The following is a 23,455-nucleotide window of genomic DNA, read 5'->3' on the forward strand; positions in this document are numbered from 1 at the left end:
CAACTATTTTATGTATTTTCTCAGATGGGTAAATGCTAAATTTCAGCAAGCATTATACATGAGTCAGATGTTTTTACACAAAGAAAAGTAAACATCATCTGCTCAAAACCTTATGAAAAAAATCCTACCATGAATTATCACGGCATTTCTAATTGACATAATTTTCATTCTGAGTTATAATAAGCATGTGATTGGCTTTATCCTCTTGCAATGGAAACATACTTGGTTGGCTGGGATACCAGGGCATCTCTGTGAAGTTGGTAACATGGATACACATTGAAGGTACCAGGCTCCATAGAAACCCCTTCCACAGATGAGAAGTCCTTTTCAACCAAACCAAACATTTCCATCATCTTAAATCCTAGGAGGCAGGAGGGGGGGATAACCAGAGAGAAGAGAGGGAGAATAAAAATGAGTGGCTTACAATTATAAATGAGTGGTTTACAATTATAAATTTCAAGTTTTGTTTATTAAGGACTTAAAAAAATAAATCCAAAAACAAGAAACCTAAACCCCAAATGAGAGTTATTTAATATATTTACATTTTAAAAAATTTTGATAATGCATACCTGCAAGATCAACACCATCCTTGTGCACCATTGGGCAGGCTGGAAAACAAAACAAGCAATATAAAACTGAACTTAGATATTTTCCAAACATACTCTTTCCCTAACTAACATAACCTTTCTGGAAGTGCAAGTGAAAGGACTCCAAATCAGATGTGGCTCTGGTTTTCTCTGGTTTTGTAAAGACTAAAGTGCTGTAAAGTCCCCCATTTAAAGCCAAAGAGTCACAGTTTCTTTCCTTTCTTGTAGGTCCATTAAAATCGATGGCTGTGCTTGTAAGCTTGCGTAGGAAGATGTCTCACTTCTAATGTGTTGCCCTCATTGGCAGTTTATTGACACATTTTTGAAAACTATTTCCTATAGTGCCTTTTAAACACAGATTTTCATCTGCCTGAGGAAGATCTTTATCAACCTAAAACTCTAAACAGAAGGGAGGGGAGGCTTTTCCATATGTTCAAAACCATAAAATTTAAAATCCATAACAAACAGTTCTGGAATTTAACATTTCCTTCAGTTCAAGATGGCACTCATTACTTAACCAGTATTATATATTTATTTCAAACCTTAAACAACATTAGTAAGTATACAAAGTCCAAAGAACTAACTTGCTGATGCAGTCTCACAGACAAAAGTAATTAATTCATCTTCAATTTTCTTAAAGGCGTCAAAGTCATCCACAAAGAAGACATGGCGTGAACTAGGCTTACTGCCAATGCTAACCAACTCCGAGTAATCTGCATCGGCCACACCAATTGCAAAAATGTTATAACCTGTGGCAGAAGGAAAACAGATTTTTTATTATTTGAAATTACCCAAAAGACAAGATGCAATACAGGAGTTCAAAGATCCAAATGTTTAAAATATGTTTATTTAGGAAGGCTAGTGGGGGGTACATGATTTATTCTTTACAGTTCATCAGAATTCTGCATGCACATATTTCATTATGTGATAATCATTCCATCATCCCCTAAAGAAATTTTCCATTTTAAAGAAATTCAATAAGGTCAATGCTCCAATTAGCACTTAAAACAAAACAGTTCCCATTTCAGCAACATATTTATGGCTGTATATTTTTAGTGGTTATCTTAACATTTATGGGATGAGGTACATTTGAAACAGAAAAACTGAATTTATCTCAGTGTTTTCTTCAGAAGTTGAAACTATGATAAGTCTACCCGTTCTAGACCAGTCATCATGCAAAAGTTGGCAAATAAATATTTAACTTCTAACTGCCAGCCATATTTTATGCCAGTGAATCTTGACAATAGTCCTGTGAGAATCTCAATTTTACAGATTAAGAGACTGAGAAATTTCTGTCATGAGTTCCCTCCCTGGCCTTTTACAATGGTCCTTTCACAATATTGCACTTATTTATTGGAGCTCCTTATCCAGGGCATCCTGCACGTAATAAATGTATTAGAGACAATGACAAATGTTCTCTAGTAAAATAGTATAATTGAAATTTGTAAAGCAGAAGATATTTTAAAAATCACATCGTCCAGTTGATAAAGAGTTGGAAATATTTAAGTAAAACTGATATAGCCTATAGATTTGTATTTAGTAAATAATAATCCTAACATAATTATCGGCATGGCCACTTTTGTTATACAGGTAAAACTTACCATCTGCTTGCATCTCCCTGGAGATTTTGTTTACATCATCTTGTGACCTTCCATCCGTTATAACCACAATAACTTTTGGGATGCCTCTTCTTGTACCTGACTCAACAGTAAATAGAGTATCTCGAACATACTTAATTGCTTTTCCTGAAACAAAGGAAGGCAACTGTTCAGTTTCACTCTTTCCTGTTTTTGTTTTGTTAGAGGGAAAAGGGGAGGAACAAAGTTCTTAAATCAAAGAAGTTTTAAAAAAAAATTTTATACCCTCCCCGCCAAAAAAGTCATTTCAGTAGTTACCAATAGCTAATTACTTTGAGCCTTAGTTGGACATTTTTTGGTCTTACCTGTCTTTGTATTTCCTCCTTTGTATGAAATGTGTTTAATTGCATCTAGAAGAGTCTCTTTGGTTTTATAAGCATTTAGTTTAAATTCTGTTCTTGGGTCATCAGTGAATTGAACCATGGCCACCTAGAGAGAGAAGGTGCATTCATTTTTTACACACGTGTAGACTTCCACTTGGTCAGAGAACACATACAGTAGCATGGTATTATCTATAATTTTCTTTTTCTTGTTACTGGGGACTGTACCTAGGGGTGCATTACCAAAGACCTACTTTTTAAATTTCTTTTTTCTTTAAGACAGGGTCTTGCTAAATTGTCTTCCTGAGGCTGGGATTGAATTTGTAATCCTCCTGCCTCGGTCTCCCAAATCCCTGGAATTATAGGCAAACTATAAATGTTGTTGAATCAAAAAAAATGAGTATCCCATGTTTTGATCTAGAGTACTGTGCAGCCATAACTGCTCCCTTCAACATTTTAATGTCCTAAGGGCAGGGAAAATATTGTGTGTATCATTAAAGGAGACACTCTGTCCTAGCATACAAAAGAAACATGTCCTGACAAGAACTCTCTGCCCTGTCTTATTTGCTGAATTCAATAGCTGTTAAGGATTAGCATCTTCTTGTTATAGTTCCTTACCCATATCCCCTGACAAATAGTCACAGTAAGAGCTTGAAAAATAATTTTTAAATGCATAAAATGAATGAGTGGTTAGTCTATCAACTCTACCTGAGTTCCATCTGCACCAATCTTGTCCAGGGCTGCAACAGTGCTATACAAAAAGTTGATGATCTTATTGAAATTGTCGTCTCCAATGCTCCAAGACCCATCCACCATCAACACCAGGTCCGCCTTTGCAGATTTACAGACTGATGATCAAGAATACATTTTGAATCAGAGATAAAAGGAAAATATAGCAGCTATTAAGCCAATAAAAAAGATAATGGTCTGTCCTTTGGTAGTTAAAGCTTGTTCCCAAAGCAAAGGTTTAAACCTGTCAAGGTTCGTCTTCTGTTCTCTTGCTCATCATTGTTTCTGCACATCATTTCTCTGTTATAGCCAAGGTTGCTGTTCACAATCAAAAAGCTTCTACTGGGCATGTGGAAACAGGGAGAAAAGAAGTCCCCCAATCTTGGCACCAAAGAATGAAAATGAGGAAAGAGGAAAACACAGGATTTAGAGACAGAATTGTGAGCAAACATGGTCCATGCCTACTGACTGGAAGGAAGGCATGCTATCCCTCTCACTCTGACCTCCACTTCTTGAATCAGTAAATTATCCTCGGAGATGTTGAAGCACAGAAGGAGGGCATTGATACAATGGAAACTGATTAATCTACAGTTCAGTGTACATTGGATTGAGGCCATAAGCAAACATTAATTTCAGCCTTGTTCAAAAAAATCTTTCTATGCCCTTTTATTGCACATTGCTAAATGTCAAGAAATGTACAACACTACTAGCAAGGGAAACTACTATCAGGAGGTATCATGGATATTGACAGACTCAAACAAGCAAAAACAAAAGCAAAACCCCTACACAATACCAATAAAAACCTAATCCATTAAAAGCAGTTTTTCAAAGTCCTGTTTTGAAATCGTAGTCTGTTTGGGTCATCTCTGCTTCTCTATTCCTCATGAGTGTAGCTCATTGTGGTTCACTCTGTTTTATGATGAAGTAAACAATAAACAATTTGCTCTTAAAAAATATAAGTCTTTTAATGTTAGGCCAGTTGCACACAGTATCCTGAGATAATAAGTCCTTATCCTTATTTAAAAGAAAAACATTCAGTTTCTTCTATCTTATTAAGTGCAACTTTACTCCCTGACAGCTATTTATAGTATAAAATAAACCATCTCCAAGTGAGTTAATACACTCTCATGAATTCAGTGATTTACAAAATTTCACAGATTTGTAGTTTGAATCTAAAGTTGAGATAATCACAATATTTGCTAATTTTCACCTTCAAAATGAGAGCAAAATCAGCCAGCCTCAGCAACTTAGCAAGGTGCTAAGCAACTCAGTGAGACTCTGACTCCAAATAAAGTACAAAAAAGGGCTGGGGATGTGGTTGAGTGCCCCTAAGTTCCATTCCCAGTACAAGGAAAAAATCTATTTAAGAATTTGCTAATGAAACATTTACTTGAAGAAAGAAAATATATCAAAATTCATGAATAAATGATCTCAAGGATAGGAAATTATGTTTTTAATTTTTAAAACATTTTTCTACTTTTCAATGTTTGTTTAATAAGTGTTCAGTATTACTTTAGTAATAAAATTGATAGGCTTTTAAATTAAATATATTCAGGACAAATACAACTTAAAATGAATAGTACATTCAACTTGCAAAAAGTTCTACCACTAAAACCATATGTTGGAAAATTCAAGATTAATGTTTCTACTTTGTCAATTCTTACTCCTACAGACCTTTCCTAATCACTTATCTCCAGGAGTATTTATGATTACTTATTGAATGATATCCATGTTCAGCTATACGTAAAAATGATTTTCTGACCTCTGAACATTCTGTAGTATCTACAGCAGTATTGCCTAATTAGTAAATCATCTATTAGGATTCTAGCTTTAGTTCCAAGAGTCAGAATAATCATAGATACTGAAATTAGAAGTTAGATGTGAAGATGGAAAAGAAAGAACCATCTCCAGGAGAGAGAACAACATTAAAAGATGCAGGATAGCTGGGCGTAGTGGCACATGCCTGTAATCTCAGTGGCTTGGAAGGCTGAGGTAGGAAAATGGCAAATTCAAAGCCAGCCTCAGCAATTTAGTGAGGCCCTAAGCAACTCAGTGAGACCCTGTCTCTAAATAAAATACCAAAAAAAGACTAGGGATATGGCTCAGTGGTTGAATGCCCCTGGATTAAAAAAAAAAAAAAAAAAAAAAAAAAAAAAAAAAGATGCAGGACAACAAAATTTATGCACAGAAAGACCTGAGTTGTACATTTTTGCTCCTACATAAATAACCTCATTTGGAAAATGATGCTGCAAAGTTGGTGCTCAGAGAAGACTGCCTGCTGTGCCAGAACAGGTGGTGAGATTTATTAGAGTTGCTCATTGCCTCTTCAATCCCCTGACTCTTTCAGTCTGTGCAGCATATAACCCCACTGACTTTAAGCTCCTGTACAGCAGGAACAACTTATTTTTCACATATTCCTGGCAGGTTACAGCACTTTAAAATGAATGGTGAATACAACCTTCTGATTACATGTTCTTTCTCCTTTCCTCCCTCTGGCTCATCCTCCCAATTCCACCAAAGTTCTCTTTTTTAAACAAAGATTTTTATCAGCTCTCCCTTCCTGTATGCAAACTTCTCATGGTATGCTATTTCATATGGGATAAAGCCCAATGCCTTGTTCTGGCACACAAACCACTTCCTACTCTAAACCCACTGTTGTTGTCTGTGTCATATTAAAGAATTGACAGTTCCCCCAATACTTTAAGCACTTGGATCATAAGTGTTATTCATCCCATTATTTATCACTCAAGCTTGTTCTTCAAATGTAGATCAAATTTTTCCCCCTTTATGAGCCTGCATAAATATTAATTGTTCTCATTCCTGGGTTAGCATAGTACAGAATATCGTATAACTCATATCCTTGATTGGTAATTACCCATGAAAGCACCTATTTCTCTCATAATACTGAAAATAAACAGAGTTCAATTCTGCCTTATTATTTGGAGAATTAACCATAGGGAATAAATGTTCATTAGTGGAATGAAGCAAATCAATCATCACTGCTTTTTCACAAAATCCATATTAAGCAATTCCGTTTTGTGTATATGATTTATTACTAAGTAGTTATTTTAAAAGAAAGTCACATCATAGTTTGATAATCATTTATATTAAGGAGAAAGTCAAGTATCATAATAAATACCTCACATTAATACTTTGGTTTTTTTAAATGAATGAACAAATAAAACAAGCAGAACTCCTAAACAGGAGTACACTGCCCTTGTATTATTCTCTTACCTTCTTTTGCAGGTGGAATGGTTGGAGGAAAGGTTGGTGGTGGAGTGGGAAGTGACACTGTAGAGGAAGAAAGGACATCAGTCAGTTACCCCGTCTGCATGGAAGATGGGGAGTGGCAGGGTAATCATTCTTCAGAGGTATCAATGATTTTGAAAACTGTCTTTGAGAATTTAATGTCTCCTATAAATCAGCCACAGCCTGTGAACAGACTCCAACCATCCTCTCAACCTCAGACTAAAGGCTTAAAAGGCCATTTTTGTCACAATTCAGCTTACCCAGCAGGAGTCAATGCAATCAAACTGTCAACTACAAAGTGGTTCTCCTGTTGATTTAAGGCAGGAATCCTGCCAACCGGTTTCAGAGTTAGCCTTTGACTGCTTTCACACATATAATTAACTTCATTTCTATTCCGTCTAAGGACTGACCATCAATTCTTATTCCATGGCACTTTCCCCCATCCCCACCCTGTTTCCCTCATGATGTTTGTGCCTAGTGGAATCTGATTCACTCTGGACTCTGCTCAGTCTGAATCTGGAAAATGTCCTTCAGTTTTGAGGACCACATGTAGACACCAAGAAGCTAGAATGTGCTCAGATCTTTTCAACCTGGTGACGTGGGATGAGAAGTCTACATACTATGCAGAGGGTACAGTTTGGCTAAGGTACTAGGGACAAATGTAAGATTTGAGGAGCAACTCATGACAGCTCCTATGGCAAAGTACCTGAAAGTCATGGTGCCATTTAGGTAAACATAAAATATTATTTTATAATATCTTCATTTCTATTTCCGACATAAAGACTTAAGAAAACCTGAGTAATTCTTTTTATTATCCCAATTTATATTTGGGAGAACCTTCTAAAAATCATAGCTATTCACAAAGGGGGTGTCTAGTCTCAAGAGACAGTAAGTAACAAATAACTGGAAGGATTCAAGCTCTGGCAGAATGACTATTTGCCTGAAATGTTGTAAAGGGATTTACTTCATTGGCAGGAAGGTTGGAAGATATGAATTTTAAGATGTCTTCCAATTCTAACATCCAGTAAAATAAAAATTATTTCAATGAAATGATGTGCCATTAAAGGAATGCAACAACCATACATTACTGATATGGAAAAATGTCCAAGATTAATTATTAAATGAAATAATGCAAGTCATAGAATAACATGGAATGATCTCATTTGTGAAAAAAAATAACAGAATTTAAGAATATCAGGAGGAAATGAGAGTTGTAGAAATGTGTGTTTCTAGAAAGGAAGACTGGTAAAAGAGAGAAATCGACAATATATTTTATACTCATCTATTAAGCAATTATGGATATATGCATCACTTATTTTTCAAGACGTTTTTTTAAGCTAAAAAGTTCCAAGTATAACAAAAAAATTAAAAATTTTATCATTAAAAACAGGATTGTAAAAAAAAATGTTTCCAAAGCCAAAATTATGCACCTTAAAATCTATGGAAATAGAAAATCATCTTTAAAATGTTCCCCTTTTTAATGTCAAAATTTGGGACGTATCCCAAATTTAGTCAACAAATCAAGAATCTAATCAATGAGAGGTTATGGTAGCCAGATCAATAGATATTTGGGCAGAACATCCAGCCAAATAACCTCTTGGATAAGAAGAATCACAGTGCACTGGTGACAAATGTCTTTAATCCATATGTGTCATACATATGGCTGCTGTCTTCAAGTGTGTGAGGGCTGTCACATAGTAGAAGGAACAGTCACAGTCTCCATTGCTTCAGAGGGCTGGACTAAAGCCAATGGGTAGAAACTACAAGGAGACAGATGTCTCCAACATCAGGAAAACATTTATATCAAACGAGCTATCCAAATTGGCATTAACCCTAGGTTGATAGCTAACAGTCATGGGATTAAGGTTAGGGGATGTTGACATAGATCAGGGATCCCAAACTGAAATGTTTTTAGAGGTCAAGAGAGCAATTAAAATGATAAAGAACTTAGCTTACAAACCTTCACTAGAGACAGGAGTTAATTGGTTCCAGCAGATTAGCACCATAAGGATACATGGGTCCTCTGCTATAAGATGTTCTGGGTTTTCAAAAAAGAAAACCTATCTGATAGTGAGATCTATCACAATGGCAGTCAGTTTGTGACTTCCAAACAGATAAGTATGGTAATGATCAAAAGTTCTTGTACACTGAGATACAGGTGGAAAAGCTCTTTAATAGGTACTCTTTTATTGGATCTTTCCTGCCAACACTGGAGTTAAGAGAGTAGATATTTAACTTTACTGACCAGCCAAATCAACTTAGAGGTATTGAATCGCCAAGGTCTCGAGTCTTACTAAAGGGCAGAAAAAGAGACCCAATCAAACCTGTTTGACTTTAAGTCTTGTGCAATATCAAAGCCTTATTAATTTAAAAATTAAGTTATCTTTGTCTGTAAAATGAGACTCTAATCAGCAACAAAACTGCTGATAAATTCTATGACATGAATAAGTCTCAAAGATATATGCTAAGTGAAAGATGTCAGATGTAAAAGATTACCTATTATATATTTTCCTTTATGTGAAATGCCCACAAAAGACAAATATATAATAAAATAAAGTAGATTTATTGGGTTGATAGAATCCTTCTAAAATTGGATTGTAATAATGGTTACACAACTCTTTGAATGTATTTTTTAAAAAATCACTGAATTGTACACTTAAAATGTCCCTTATGTTTTATGATATATAAATTACTCCTCAAAAATGAACATGTAATAGATAATGTTATTATATCAGTGTTATGAAATAAAGTCTATATACAAAGAAAATTAGATGATCCAATTAATTATATTTTCACCTCTGTTTTGTTAACATTATACACTCATAATGATTTCTTTCTGCAGGTCAGAGAGGCTGAAAAATCTAAACATGGGTGGGATACCACAAAAGCCCATCTCCCACCAAGTTAAGATACTGAGTTAAACACACAGGTGTCCCCTAGAATTAATTAAAATTGAAACTATTTTAATGTTTGGGGCCTCCAGGTCAGGAATCTTTTATTAAAAGTCATTCCAAGAGGTTGACACCCTCCTTTGGAACATGTAAAAAGTGCTTTGTTTAATTTTATACATTTCCTTTCCCTTCGGTGCATCAGATCTACTGCCAACTTGAAAAAAAGCACAATATCCTCTTAAGCAAGCAATAACTCTAGGGTCAACCAGTTGGAACATCTTGGCTCTATTCCCACCCTCATGGCAGGGTAACGTGGCATTGTTTTAATGTCAGGACCCAGTCCTTAAAACTTCATTTCCCACTCCACACACCACAAATGGGTCAGGATCACAATGTAGGTCATTGTTTCAAGCACTTTGCCATCAAGTGGCTTTACAGTCCCTTGTGGACACATATATGGAGAATGGAAGAAAAGAAAATACTGATGACATCAGTGGGCCATAGGCAAAGAATTCTGGAGTTAGAAAAAAGGAGCAAAACTTGGATTACATATATTCCTGGGCAGCGACAGCTTATATTTTTCTAAATGGAGCAAAGTTTTAGATCCAAAACAGAATGCTAGAATAATGTGAGGGGAATCAGAAAAGAGGCCACCAGACTTACGTGTTTTTTCCACTATGCTCACACTTGGTCCCTCCATCTCCTGGAGCTTGGTGTAAACACTGATTTTATACTCCGAATCGGGCTGGAGTCCATAGAAGCAATGCCTGTTTGTACCTCCTCCTACAGTAGATTCTTGCTTTTGGGTATCTATAATAAAAAACAAAGCAAAACATACACATATAAATTTTTTTAGAAAGCCATGAGTAGATTATTCACTTCTATAATGTTTAATATGCACGATATCAAATATATACAGCATTAATTGCACTTGTGTGAAGTATTAAATATTTTTCTAAAGGTTTTATATATACATTATTTCAAAAGTCACACTTTATATGTATAAAAATAAAGCTTAAAAGATCCCTGAGGTCAGCCCTCTAGTGAATGTAGAACTATTAATATACATAATTATATGAATACATTGCATATGATTTAATTGATCTGCTGCAGGGGGCGGTGGATATGAATATATTCATTTGCTTAAAATCTGAACTCACTTTTTTCCAACATGATTCTTCAGATAAGTAATTGATCATAAAATGACGTCAAAGGACACATACTTTTAACTCCTTATAACTTATTATCATTCAATAGGATGTCCTTCTAGGCAATAATACATTTAGCCAAGATGTGAGAAATGGAGTTAGAAATATAAAGTTCTAGGGTGGTGGGCTTCCAGGCTCTCAAAAGCCTTATCCAAAGCTGCCTAAAATATTAGCAAGATCTGGAAGCAGAAAGTGGAAAACCAAGGAGACCCCAGACTGCCCAGTTTCCTCTCTCGTAGTCTTGATTTTTAATGAACATCCATGATTTCTTTCCATCATAAAGTAGAATTCTGAGGGGCCTCTCCAAACTCCCTGTATGCACTCTGAAAATCTTTTCTATTCTTTTAAAATCATAGTTGAAGAAACAGGACATGGGACTTAAGTGGCTTAAGGCCAAACATACTGTAGAGATGCCTCCCACCTGCTGGTTACCAGGTCCTTTTGATTCTACCAAGGAGTCCAGCCGCAGCCAACTTCACCTCATGGCACCTCTACTGCCTTCTCCACCATGAGGCACAAAGAACTCGAGGCCCAGTTAACCGTTAGCACCTTTCTTCTTTCCCACACCTACAGCAAAATTGCTATGCCTGTCCTGGAAGAATCAGTGTTGGCCCTTGGGTCCTGAGCTTGCGGAAGTGTGATTGTTATGTTCATTCCTTGAGGGCCCATCAAGCCAGGTATTGGTATTAATGATAAGAGCAACCACAAAGATAAACATAGGCAACAGTTAATGAGTGCTGATCATGTGCTAAGCAATATTCTAAGAATTTTATCTGTATTAACTCATTTGATCCTTACAATATTTATAATTATCCCCAATCTAAAGACAAGAAATTGGAGGCCAGAAAAGTTAGTCATTTGTCCAGTCCATAACTCAGTAGAAATGAGATCTGCATTCAGTACTCTAAAATCCAGTGTCAGAGGGTGTTGTTTTCATTACCACTAAAGTATCATAAAATAATGTAAATTAAATGGATCGTTTTTTTCACAATGAAACCCTCATGAGAGCCTCTGAGTGCATGTTAAATGTGCAAATACAACAGCTGGAGATCAGGTGGTGGGGCCTCATGACTCGGGGTTTTATCACTCATTTGGACATGGTTTACTCTGGTGGTTCCAATTACTGTAAAGTTTCACATACAGTTTCTTCTAGGCATAGAGTGTTTATATTTGACCATAATAGATAACTAGCTGACAGGAAGAATCACTGCTACCATGAAAGAGCAATTACTCAAGTTTCCCTCAAAAACAATTTTTTTTAAAAAAAACTAGGGATTTAATCCAGAGGTGCTTTTACTAATGAATCATATCCCAAGCTTTTTAAATTTTTTTTAATGTTGAGATAGGTTTTCACTAAGTTGCTTGGAGCCTCCCTAAATTGCTCAAGCTGCCCTCAAACTTGGGATCCTCCTGCCTCACACCTCCTAAGTCCCTGGGATTATAGGTGTGTGCCACCACACCCAATTCTAGAATGCTCTTTTGATACATAGTGTTTAATTGATGCCTTATAAAGCTTTATTTTCAAGAATTTAAAAAATACCATCAAAACCACATTGACTAAACACATTACACATATTTAATGGTTAAAAAGAAATATCCACTCCTCAAAAATGTTATTTGCAAAAGAATTTATCTAAACACAGACTAGCTGCTTTAAGTGCAAATTGTGAAAATGTCAAATAATTTTTGTTCAGAAAGTATAATACTAGATAAACTTCCACCTATATTTTAATGTACAGATATTGGAACAAAACACCTGTGTACTTCAATATGTATATATCAGAATAAACATGATATATGTCATTTTAAATTTTGTCTATGGAAAAATCCTGACCTTTAAAAATCTGATTACATTAAATCCATTTCATAATGGAAATTCAAACTTATTCTTATATATTATGATTAAAGATTTTCAGAAAATTTTATAATATACCCTTTATTAATTTGTTTATAATGAAATATTGTCTGCCCTGCTCATTTTTTTAATATTATATAAATGACGAAATAAAAACTGTTAAGGTGTTTATGAGATTATATTATTACTGTGAAGGAAATTTGATAGTAAGCAAAATTTAGAAAATCCAGTACTCTGCTTTGCTGAAGTCCAAGTTCAGCCTGTGGTTCCCAGGCTTGGAAACTCACAATAACTCTTTCTTTCTTATCCTTAAGCACCTTTTGGAGCTTTCTGGAGGCCTCTGTGAGCCACCCATAATACAAACAGTGCATACACTGGATTATATTAATCTATGTCCACAAAAGTTTTCTAAGAATTCTCCAGGGAATCAATTCTAGAAATGTGCTTTTCTGCCATTTCCTATTTCTTATAGATACTTGAAAGACCTTTGAAAATAGAACATGAATGGGCTTTATTGCTAAAAATAATAAACCCATAAGCCACTGGAAAACTGAAACAGACATTATAAAATCAATGGCGAATAATATCAGTTTGATTCCCAATACTAACAAAGAGGGGCTCCGTGAACAGAGCTGTATCCATGTTGCTTTTGGCATGTGCAGTTCAAGTCCAGTGGCTTTTCTTTAAAGGAAAATAAAACCTAAACTGATCAAATGATGACTAATTTCTTCAACCCCTATGTCAAAAACATTAAGTCAATTTTTTCGAACATTGAAAAATCTGTCTATATTTGTCTATTCTTTTCTAGGAAGCAGGGATAAATACTTTCTCTGAATGATCATCCTTTTGATACTGATGCCACCAACTCCCCCAAATGTAACAAGACTAGTTTCTGAGAACCATGAAGGATATTCAGAATGTACGTTGGAACTTGATGATATGAATACTGCCACTCCCCAAGTCCCTCAAATACAGTTTCCGGATCATAATGTCACCATTTCAAAAACTTTCAGAAGTTCCCAAATCATAATGTCACCATTTCAACAATTTCAAAAACTTTCAAAAGTTCCCAAATCATAATATCACTGTTTCAAAAAAGTATTGAGAATGGTTTTGTTCCATATGATTTTTTTTTGGTGGGGGCGGGGGATCTGGTCTTGGAAAGACAGGTTCTCCATTTATGAACTCTCTATCCTTGTTAGTGGATGCTATTACAAAATTGACATTTCAGTACTTTAAAAGGAAATACATAGGGTGGGGGATATAGCTCATTTGGTAGAGTGCTTGCCTAGCATGCACAAGGCCCTGGGTTTAACCCCCAGCACCACAAAAAAAAAAAAGAATACCAGTAGAATATCTTCTGAACTCTTTTCAGAGCAAACTACAAAGAAGTTCACCAAGTTGTGGGGATTAGGTAGGGAACACAGTATTTGAGCCTTTGTAGCATATAATACATAAATTTGAAGGGAAATGCTATATCCAACCCTAGGTGCCAAGTCAACTCAAAAACAGATGGAGAGAGGGACAGAGCCCCAGATCACCCACCAAATTAATAGGGTTTCTCATGGGGTTCTGAGTTAACAAATCCAATTAAAGGCCTTTCACTTTGTTCTGTCCTAGAATTGCCCCAAAATCTAAAATTGAATTTGGCAAGTAGATGATTGGCAGCTTGTATTCCAGTCCCTCCTAGGAGGACCTAGTCTTTCTGGTAATCTTTTCTTTTTCCTCTCGGCCCTAAAAAAGCTTTAATATTTACATAAGTAGAGGACATCTGTGGTTTCTGCCTGTCTTGCATTTAATCTTCCTTTCTTTGGATCTATTCCTGCCCACTCTTGGTCTGTATGAGTTGGAGAGGACTAAATTCCACTCCACCCCTCTTTGCTACCACCACCAGATACACAGGGTGGAAAGCAACCAGGACCAACCAAGTCAGTTTATTTCATGCCTGTGAACTCAATGACAGATTTGGGGCATGTGACCCACACCAGGCCAATATGACTCAGTTCCTGGACTTCTGTTGGAAATATTGAGAAAGAGAATTTGAGAAGATGTCATTCTGGATCTTACTGGGGCCCACACAGAGCCTGGCGGAGAATGAAGGCAGAGAAGAGCAGAACAGAGCAGAGGATGGAGCAAGACTTTACCTCATGTTCAACCACAAGAATGGGATCCTAATTCATATAAGTTATACTCCATGTATAATATGTCAAAATACATTCTACTCTCATGTATATCTAAAAAGAACAAATTAAAAAATTTAAGAAAGACTTCTTCTTGGTGACTCTGAATGCCTAGATATAGACATGCCTGGAATTGGATACTTCCAGTCCTCTCAACATAGAAACCAATAATTTGAACTTTTGGTTTAAGTTCCTCTTATCTAGGTTTCCATAAATAAAATTAACAAATGTGAATGATACAGCCTGCAAACTTTATTCACAAAAGCAATGTACAGGTAATTGCCTCAGTTAATGACTTCAAATCAAGTCACTTTTAGACAAATGGAAGCCCAGAGAAAAGAGCTGACCAGCAGTTGTGGTTATAGCAGACACCTGTCTATACTGACTTCATGTCAGAAAAAAATTGCACATGATCAGGCCATGGGAAAAATTTATCCATTAAGTTGAAGAAAGCTGTCTGAGACATTCAGAAATAGGTCAACCTGGGGCAAACGATTTTCTTCAACACGTGAAGGAACCGGGTCCCATTTACCCCTGGTATCTCCTTTGGCTGGGGTAGAAGAGTAGAGATCTCTACAGAGGCAGCACATGGAGTCAATGCAAGGCATCCCAGAGCTGTTAACTCCTGGGCCGTGGGACTTTCATGCCCTTAGAAGAAGGGACATCTCTCCACAAGTCCTCCAGAGATAGTGAATCAGTATGGTCATCACATTTCTCTGCCATGTAAAGAAGCTCAGCCTAATTCTGCCCCACTCCCAAGCAGAAAGACAATTCCTTGATCTAAATCATATACATTAACATATTTACATGTTCCCTACTGCCACCCCCATGTTCACACCCCCACCAACGTTCCTCTTTGAAGCTGTCGATTACGATCTGTTGCTGATAAATAATATTTAGTTAGACAACTGGGAGAATGAGGCACAGGCTAATTTTGCTCATAAATCTCTCAGCTATAAATGTTGCAGAGAAGTAAACTGAACAGGACTTTTGCACACTCTTGTTTAATTGAGACTATAGTGGCTCAGCTGAAAGTTCTCTGGCAGCCTGAACATGATATTGAGGGTGCACAAGCTGACTTAACTGGAAGATTAAAACAGTACATATACGAACTCAGCTTTTAGCCAGCAAAGATCTTGGCTCTAGAAATAAATTATTGCGGGCTTGGATTACCAGATCAACAGTATCACACACATTAATCATGTGCTCTGATAAAGAATCACAATGCTGCTTGCAAATACGCCACATTAAAATCACTGAATAAAAAATATGTTCAGATCTTACCAATTCCATTTACAGAGCTAGTTTCAATACGTATATTTCTCAATCAATCTATAGAGTTAAAATTTTGATGAACGACTATGAATATCTACAGGCATTATGTTTCCTCCATTCCAACTTCTTAAATTATGTAAAATGAGAAAATTATTAAAGGATAGTTTGAGATTGTGATTATATGCTTAGTATTTTTTTTTAAAGAGAGAGAGAGAATTTTAATATTTATTTTTTCGGCAGACACAACATCTCTGTTTGTATGTGGTGCTGAGGATCGAACCCGGGCCACATGCATGCCAGGCGAGCGCGCTACCGCTTGAGCCACATCTCCAGCCCTGCTTAGTATTTTTTAAAAGCCTAATAAACACTACCCTTCCATATTGAAAGTGACATATAAAGATAAATAAAATATGGTTCGTAATTTTGTAGTTGTTCCTCAAATAGTTTTATATCTTTCATCTACTTTTGGCTAAGCATCCCATAAATCAGATTTAACACATCACAAAATTCTTGTCTTCTCCTTTCTTTCCTCACTGTTTATTCCATATTAAACCACTCCCATATGTGGAGCCAGAGTCAGGCTTAGACACATGGAATCAAGGAAGTGGTGGCACAACAAAGCTATTGAGACAATATCTGGGCTGAGACTGGCAGGAAATTCTTCTAGAATGTTCTTCTTGCTTCAGCTTGTATTTTATATTTCGAAATGGTCTCAGGGCTCTCCTAAACTGTTTTTCCCTTTATGGATTGGCTCAAAAGTGCAAATTGTGGATTTTTGAATGTCATTATAGTGAGAGATATGGGCTAGTAAACCCAGTCTTATCTGGACCTGAACAAATTGACTCATTTGTCTACAAAGAACAGGCTAGCTTTTTAACAACTTTGCTATCAAGGGTGGAACATAATTTTTTTTTCCTTTGGGATTCTCTAATGTCTCCTATAATCCCCCACAAAATAACAAGACATTTCTAATGTTTTTACAAATCAAAGTAATTGTTATCATTTTATTTCATTTTTGAATGCCATCCATGCTAATTCCACGAAAAGAGGAATAACAGCCCTTGCCATTCAGTTTTGGGGAATCAGACTTTTGTTGCTCTTGTCAGTATTTATATTTTTGGCAGGGGCTAACCACGGATGGTTAGCATTTAACCACTGAGCCACATCCCCAGCCCTATTTTGTATTTTATTTAGAGACAGGGTCTCACTGAATTGCTTCGTGCCTCCCCATTGCTGGGGCTGGCTTTTAACTCAAGACCCTCCTGCCTCAGCCTCCTGAGCAGCTGGGATTACAGGCATGCACCACTGCACTTGGCTCTTGTCATTATTTCTAAGGGTGAGGAAGGAAGGTTTCTAGTGTTTCAACTTTTGGGTTAAGTTCCATATCACTGTTATCCTTCAGAACTGTGGTGCTGAAGAACTTGTTTGTGGCAACATGGACACACTGCACCTTCAGAAAGAGAGTGTGTTGATCCAATGTGTATACCCGATTGACACAGATCAGCACTGGCCTTGTACCCACGGAGAGCTGAGAAAAATGGAGGTCGGGGGAGGACACGTGACAATGTGCTGGTCAGTCTGGCTCAACGTACTGCATGGCTGACCATCACACAATTGTCCTTCAAGAGGGCTATTGTCTCCCGTAACTTGTGTGCTGCTCACAGTGATCTTCATGGAACCAAGTTCACAAGGACTCAAGGACAGCATGCGTGATGGGCTGTACTCACCCTGGAGGGGTTCTAGAACTATCCTGTAGGCCGTGGCATGACGATGCACCTCCCATCGAGCACACAAGCTGGTCATTTCAATCTGGCTGACTTGGAGATTGGTCACACCCAAGAACACTATGAGGAAATGGAAAGATAAATGGGTCACACTGAAGATGTGGCCACAAATGTCCCCAAGTCTGAAGACATTTGTAGTAAAAATTCTTATGCCAAGCTCCACACTGAGGTGGGAAATCCAGTCCCAGGATTTTATCATTGTTAAAAGCTGAATAGTATTTCATTGTGATCTCACTCATATGTGGAATCTGACAAAGTCGATCTTATAGAAGCAGAGAGGAGAGGGGTGGGTAGCAGAGACTGGAGAGATGAAGAGCAATGGGCAGAGCTTGGTCCACAGGGACTAAGTTACAGTTAGATTGGAGGAATAAATCTAGTATGTGCACAGTAGGAAGGGTGGCCAGAGTTAATAAAAATGCATTGCATATTTCAAAATAGTTATGAGAGGATTTTGAATGTTATCACCACAAAAAAATGAAATTTAAAGTTATGGATATGCTAATTACCCTGATTTGATCTTTACCATGCATGCTAGTATTGAAACATTGCATTGCACGCCGTAAACATGGGTAGTGATTCTTTGCCAATCAAAAATAAAAGCAAAACAAAATGTGAATGAATGAGAAAGAACACATTTTTGAAATTTTTAAAATGAAAGAATTTATAGTGCAAATAGCTTAAAACACATAGTTTGTATTAATCTTAGAACACTAATATGCAAAAGTGATTATTTTGACAAGCAATATAAAAATACTGTTTCTCTAGGATAAGATAAGAGTAGGCATCTGGGGTTTATCATTCAGATTCAAACACAAAAACAAGCAAAAAAACCCCAGAAAATTTTAATACTATCTACTTTCATAATGGTCTTAGACTGTTTCCATCCATATAATTTTCTCTGACTTCTCCATCTTTTAGGTAACTCATAAAATAAAACATAATTTCTATCTGTAGATTGTTTCTTACTCTTACAGCAGAGAAGGAAGTTTTTTCTAAACCAAATTAAACTACTTCTCTCATGTACAACAAAAGGAAATTAATAATGGTTTCTATACTAAATTTAAAAAAAAAAAACATTAAATTTACTTATGTGCCATTATGTGAGGTTTGTTGTTGCTGTTGTTAAGGAGAAAGACAATAAATAATTAGCCTATTTTTTTACATTAATGATAAGAATATATGAAACTTTAACACTCCAAGTTTTTTACAAAATGTTTGGAATGTTCAGTGTTTATTGAGAGAGTGGGGAAAGAAAAGAAAAGAGACGGAGGCAGAGAAAGGAGGACAGAATGAGAGAAGAAAGGATAGGGAGAGAGGCCAGAAAGAAAAATATCAGAGACTGAAGAAGTGTAATCCAAAGAGGAAAGTCAACCAGGAGAAGGAGAGAGAAGAGAGAGATGGGAAGATGCACAGCAGATCTGACATGAGCTGAAGGAGGGATAGTGGGTGCTGGCATAGAGCCACACGGAAATACATTGAGGTTTATGTCAGGGCCCAGAATAGTGTCACTTCAGCAGCCAAGTTCAAGGTCAGAACCACAGACCAAAGCCTTCCCAGACCAGTCAAATACAGAGACTGACTGAGATTGAACTTATTCAGCATCTAACTTTTAAGACCTCAAGATATTCCACAAAGGAGAATTAAGGAAACCCCCTTTAAGGAAGGGAAGTCCTCTATGAAATCCAGGATGGCTGGGGTCTAGTTGAGTAGAGGCTCTTTGTTGTCTGATATTGTCTATCTTCCTTGTAGAGTTGAGAGAGCTTAGACTCAGAGAAGGTGGGTAATGTGCCCAAGGCCATAGCTAACAAGCAGCACACCCAAGGGTTATTCTTTTGATGCTACCATGACCACCCATTCTCAAGAATACGCAGGTACTGTTTAATAGCACTCAGGTTATATTATCACAGTGGAAGTGTTTTTATGATGATCATTTCTGTATTACTTTTAATGTGCTATTTAAAATAATATCTGTTTAGAGTGAAAATCTGTTTAGAGTAAATTATATGGATTTTGAAAAGTATTTAGGTCAAAAACTGTAAGTTGATGTAAAGAAATCTATTCCACAGATGGTGTGGAGGTATAACACACTTGAGGACTATGGAAGGTCCATGCTGGAATTTGGAAAATACTGCATATTCCATGGGTGTCTGTGGTGCTGTGTGCCAATGAGAAGTCCCAGACAGTGCGCAGACAGCATAAAACCCCATAAAAGAGAAAGAAGTTCGTAGAGTGGAGTGTCATATACTTTTAATAGATGGCGTATGGGTGGGGGTCAGAGGCTGGAAGGAGAACGGTTTTTAAAAAAAGGCAAATTTCCCCTGGCCCAACTCTGACTGGCACTAGCCAGGCCTGGTTACTTGCTGTTTGGAAAATTTCACTTATTTTGAGAAATGCCAGCAAAAGACTTTCCAGAAGGAAATCCTATCCGAGATGGTGGAGCCAGTTTGAAAGCCAGGTGCTGACATCCCGCCTGCCAAGCTGGCCTGGGAACTCCCCTGAGGAAAGAGCACACCTCTCCTTCCAGGAAACACCATCCAGAAAGGACAACACGGAGGGGGGCAGGGAGAGAAAGCAACTGCCACGCTGAAGCAGGGCTTGGGTTCCCAGCAGCAGAACCCTACACGGAACTGGGGCAAGGGGACGGACATCAGTCTTACGTGTTTTCACCAGGCCTGTCAGCGCGTCCTCGCTGAGGCCTGCGGCCTGGGAGGCGAATATCTTCACGTTGTAGTCCATTCCACTGAGGAGGTTGGTGATAAGAATGGTGTTAATGTCAGCGCCCACAAAAGTCTCCAGGGTTGGGCCAGGAACTGAAGGAGAAGGAGCATATCTTTCAGCTATGACAGAATGTGCAAAAATGCAAGAATTCTTGGAGCAAACTGGACTCAGTCAGCTGCTTTTCAGTTGCCCAGGATTGTCCAGCAAGCAGAGAGCAGGGCTGAGACTCTGAACCTAGAACATCCAGCTCTAACACCCGTACCTGACCACCAGCCTGGAGATCATTTTTAGGCACCTTGTCTTTTTCCCATTACCATTTTTCCCTTTGTGCTTACTCAAACAAGTTATCCCACCTCACAATCCATCTTCCACCCTATTAGGAGCCACTCTGTTGGAACAGACATTTGAGGTACTTGCCCAATTAAAGAAAACATTATCAATTTTCCCAGCTCCATCCTCAGCAAGCATCCAACTGGAAGGAACAGCATATTTTGTCCTGCACACCAGACCAGACCTGGCCACATGGGAGACTAGCTGTGAAAGTAGATGCTACAGTTTTATCTACCCCTTGTAGGATTTTTTTTTTAATCATTATTCAAATTTACTTGGCAGCATAAAAACTACTTTTATGTTAAAAAATAAGATAGGGCCATGGTTTTTAAGAGTACATTATTTAAATTCACTTAGATAGCAAATAATTCTTAATACCTGATTGGTTAAATTATCTAACTTCTCATACAAATTCAATTTTCCCAACATGGAAATATTATGGACTGGGAGAAAATAAGAACAATTTTTGAGATCCTGATTTTAGCTACATTGCTTGTATTAATGAACATTATCCAGTAATTCATATAATAGTGATGTTAAGGGGAAAAATAAACCCTCAACATTGTCTGGGCCTTATGTTTGAACACACTAATAGAACCAATATACCAAGATATTTCAGCTTTATCCAAACTGAAACCTTAATCTATTAAGTTAAAAATACCCACAGTTTTCTGTTTTAGTAAAATCTCCCATCACCTATTCCTTCAGACAATAAGCAATCTCTGGCAGCTAGATCAGTCACTTCATTCACATCTTTTATAGGAAAGATGTTGCGTTTGAGTTACCACATGTTAACTTATTAGAGTGAATAATTTGCATGGGTGAACTACAATTGAATTTATATCTTGGGGGAACTGGAAGATGTAGTAAGATTACCAAAAAAAAAAAAAAAATCTATTCTGAGGACATGCTAAAACATCAATAACTTTTTATTTTAAATAGAAAAATCAAAACTTTTTTGAAAACTGTACTTGAAAAATCATCAATAATGGAATAATTAAAGCAATGTTTTACAGATTCTAAATTTTTAATATTGGACAGATGAAGCTTTTATCCCAAGGCCCTTGATCAGCTGGCTGCAGGCCTTTATAACTTCAACTCTGTCTCAACTCAGTTTCTGGCTGGTGTCTTTGATTTCACATTAAAAGCATTCTTTGATAAGTTTTACACAAATTTATTATGTGCAGCATCTTTCCATATGTGCCCATTCTCTAAGAGCTCTGAGTTAGAGAAAGTTCCTGAAATACTCATCATGTTCCTCCAGAAGCCCCCTTTCCAACAATATATTCATGTATTTGTTTGTATGTGTTCAATCAGTAGCTATTTTCCCTTGCTCCATATGTGCAGGGCAAATGGCCACATACAATTCTCCCACTGGGCCTGGACAGGATTTCTTAACCTCAGCACTATTGACACTTGGGCTGGATGCTTCTTTATTACCACTGTGAGTGGTAGAATGTTTAGCAGTACTTTCTACATGCCAGTAGCATATCCCCCATGCCCCCAAGTTGTGATGATCCAAAATGTCCCGATTGGGGGCATATTGCATCAATTTTGGGAACCACCACTCAAAACCAAAGCTATTGGTACTCAGAAAAAATTGATAAATATTTGTAAAATAATCAAAAGAACTTGGGCAAAGATATCTTGCAAATTAACATAACCTTCAGTCCTAAAGCAAAGAGACAAAATAAAAAGCAGACAAATTTATAGATAATGGGTTCCAAAGACTCAATATGCAGCAGGCCAGTGCACCAATGCTCTATCCTTTCTATTTTATTTGTCATGGTTCACAAAGGTGTTTGTCTGGAGAAACTGGAGGTGAGACCATTTTATTTGTATGGGCACCATGACAACCACTCCTGGAAAATTAATTGGACATAACAGAAGAGGCTAAAAATTGATACAGGGACAAGAACAACATCTCAGGTTCATCTTATCATTAGATTAAGACTAATGGAATTTTCAAAGGCAGAAAGCATTTTGTAATGGCTCAAAAAATGTTTTTAAAATTTTCATGCCAAATTAAGAATAATTGTAGAAACTCTGTTGACCAACCAGAGTTCTGAAAGCCAGGTCTAGAAAATTGCAAAAATGTTTATAATAGGCTTTCAGTTTCCAGTTTAAACATCCATGAGCACGATAAATATAGGGAGATGATACTCTGAGTTGCAGTCCATATGGTCTCCTCTTCACAGGCATACGGGCCAAGGGCACAGTTACCCCCTATTTACATCTTTCTCCTGCCTTTAAGATATAATGATGTAGAAGGCAGAGGAGTAGGGTCTCCTTGGGCATTGAACTACAGGGCTGCTGTAAAAGCATCTTTCTGCTTTGGTGAGTTTTATCTCCCTAGTTTCCAGAATGAGAAGTTGATCAATGTTATTTTTTTCAACTAATCAAAGAGACAGAACTAAAAAAAAAAATCAAAATTAGAGATTTCAAATATTTAGAACTTCCATATCCATAGAGCCATAAAGTTTCCTGTTCCTAGAAAATGAAGGTTTCTTAGGCTGGTTCCTTGTCTAGGGCATGAGTAGGTCAGGTGTAAGTCATTGCTGTGCCAGCAGCATAGGTCATGCTCCGCCCTTCAGATGATATCGGTCTGAACACTGCCCATGCTAAAAACACCTTTTTTTTTTTCTGAAAAACAAGAGGCTCTTCCTATTTCTTTAAACTAGAAAATCAAACA

General features: G+C 37.0%; 1 protein-coding gene across 3 annotated transcripts in view; it reads right to left on the minus strand.

The window, feature by feature from the left end:
* Col14a1 (collagen type XIV alpha 1 chain) overlaps nucleotides 1-23,455 on the minus strand; it is a 198,976-nt gene that overhangs the window by 80,424 nt on the left and 95,097 nt on the right. For all 3 annotated transcript variants that reach the window (XM_026393869.2, XM_026393868.2, XM_026393870.2), the window contains exons 22-31: nucleotides 20,373-20,525; nucleotides 17,659-17,775; nucleotides 10,077-10,223; nucleotides 6,508-6,564; nucleotides 3,253-3,392; nucleotides 2,530-2,653; nucleotides 2,189-2,332; nucleotides 1,172-1,336; nucleotides 570-608; nucleotides 223-361 (exon numbers count right to left, since the gene is read on the minus strand). In XM_026393869.2, coding sequence (XP_026249654.2) covers nucleotides 223-361; nucleotides 570-608; nucleotides 1,172-1,336; nucleotides 2,189-2,332; nucleotides 2,530-2,653; nucleotides 3,253-3,392; nucleotides 6,508-6,564; nucleotides 10,077-10,223; nucleotides 17,659-17,775; nucleotides 20,373-20,525 — 1,225 coding nt within the window. The remainder of the gene's footprint in view (nucleotides 1-222; nucleotides 362-569; nucleotides 609-1,171; nucleotides 1,337-2,188; nucleotides 2,333-2,529; nucleotides 2,654-3,252; nucleotides 3,393-6,507; nucleotides 6,565-10,076; nucleotides 10,224-17,658; nucleotides 17,776-20,372; nucleotides 20,526-23,455) is intronic.

The sequence above is a fragment of the Urocitellus parryii genome, chromosome 7 (assembly GCF_045843805.1).
Source record: "Urocitellus parryii isolate mUroPar1 chromosome 7, mUroPar1.hap1, whole genome shotgun sequence".
NCBI classification, from domain to species: Eukaryota; Metazoa; Chordata; class Mammalia; order Rodentia; family Sciuridae; genus Urocitellus; species Urocitellus parryii.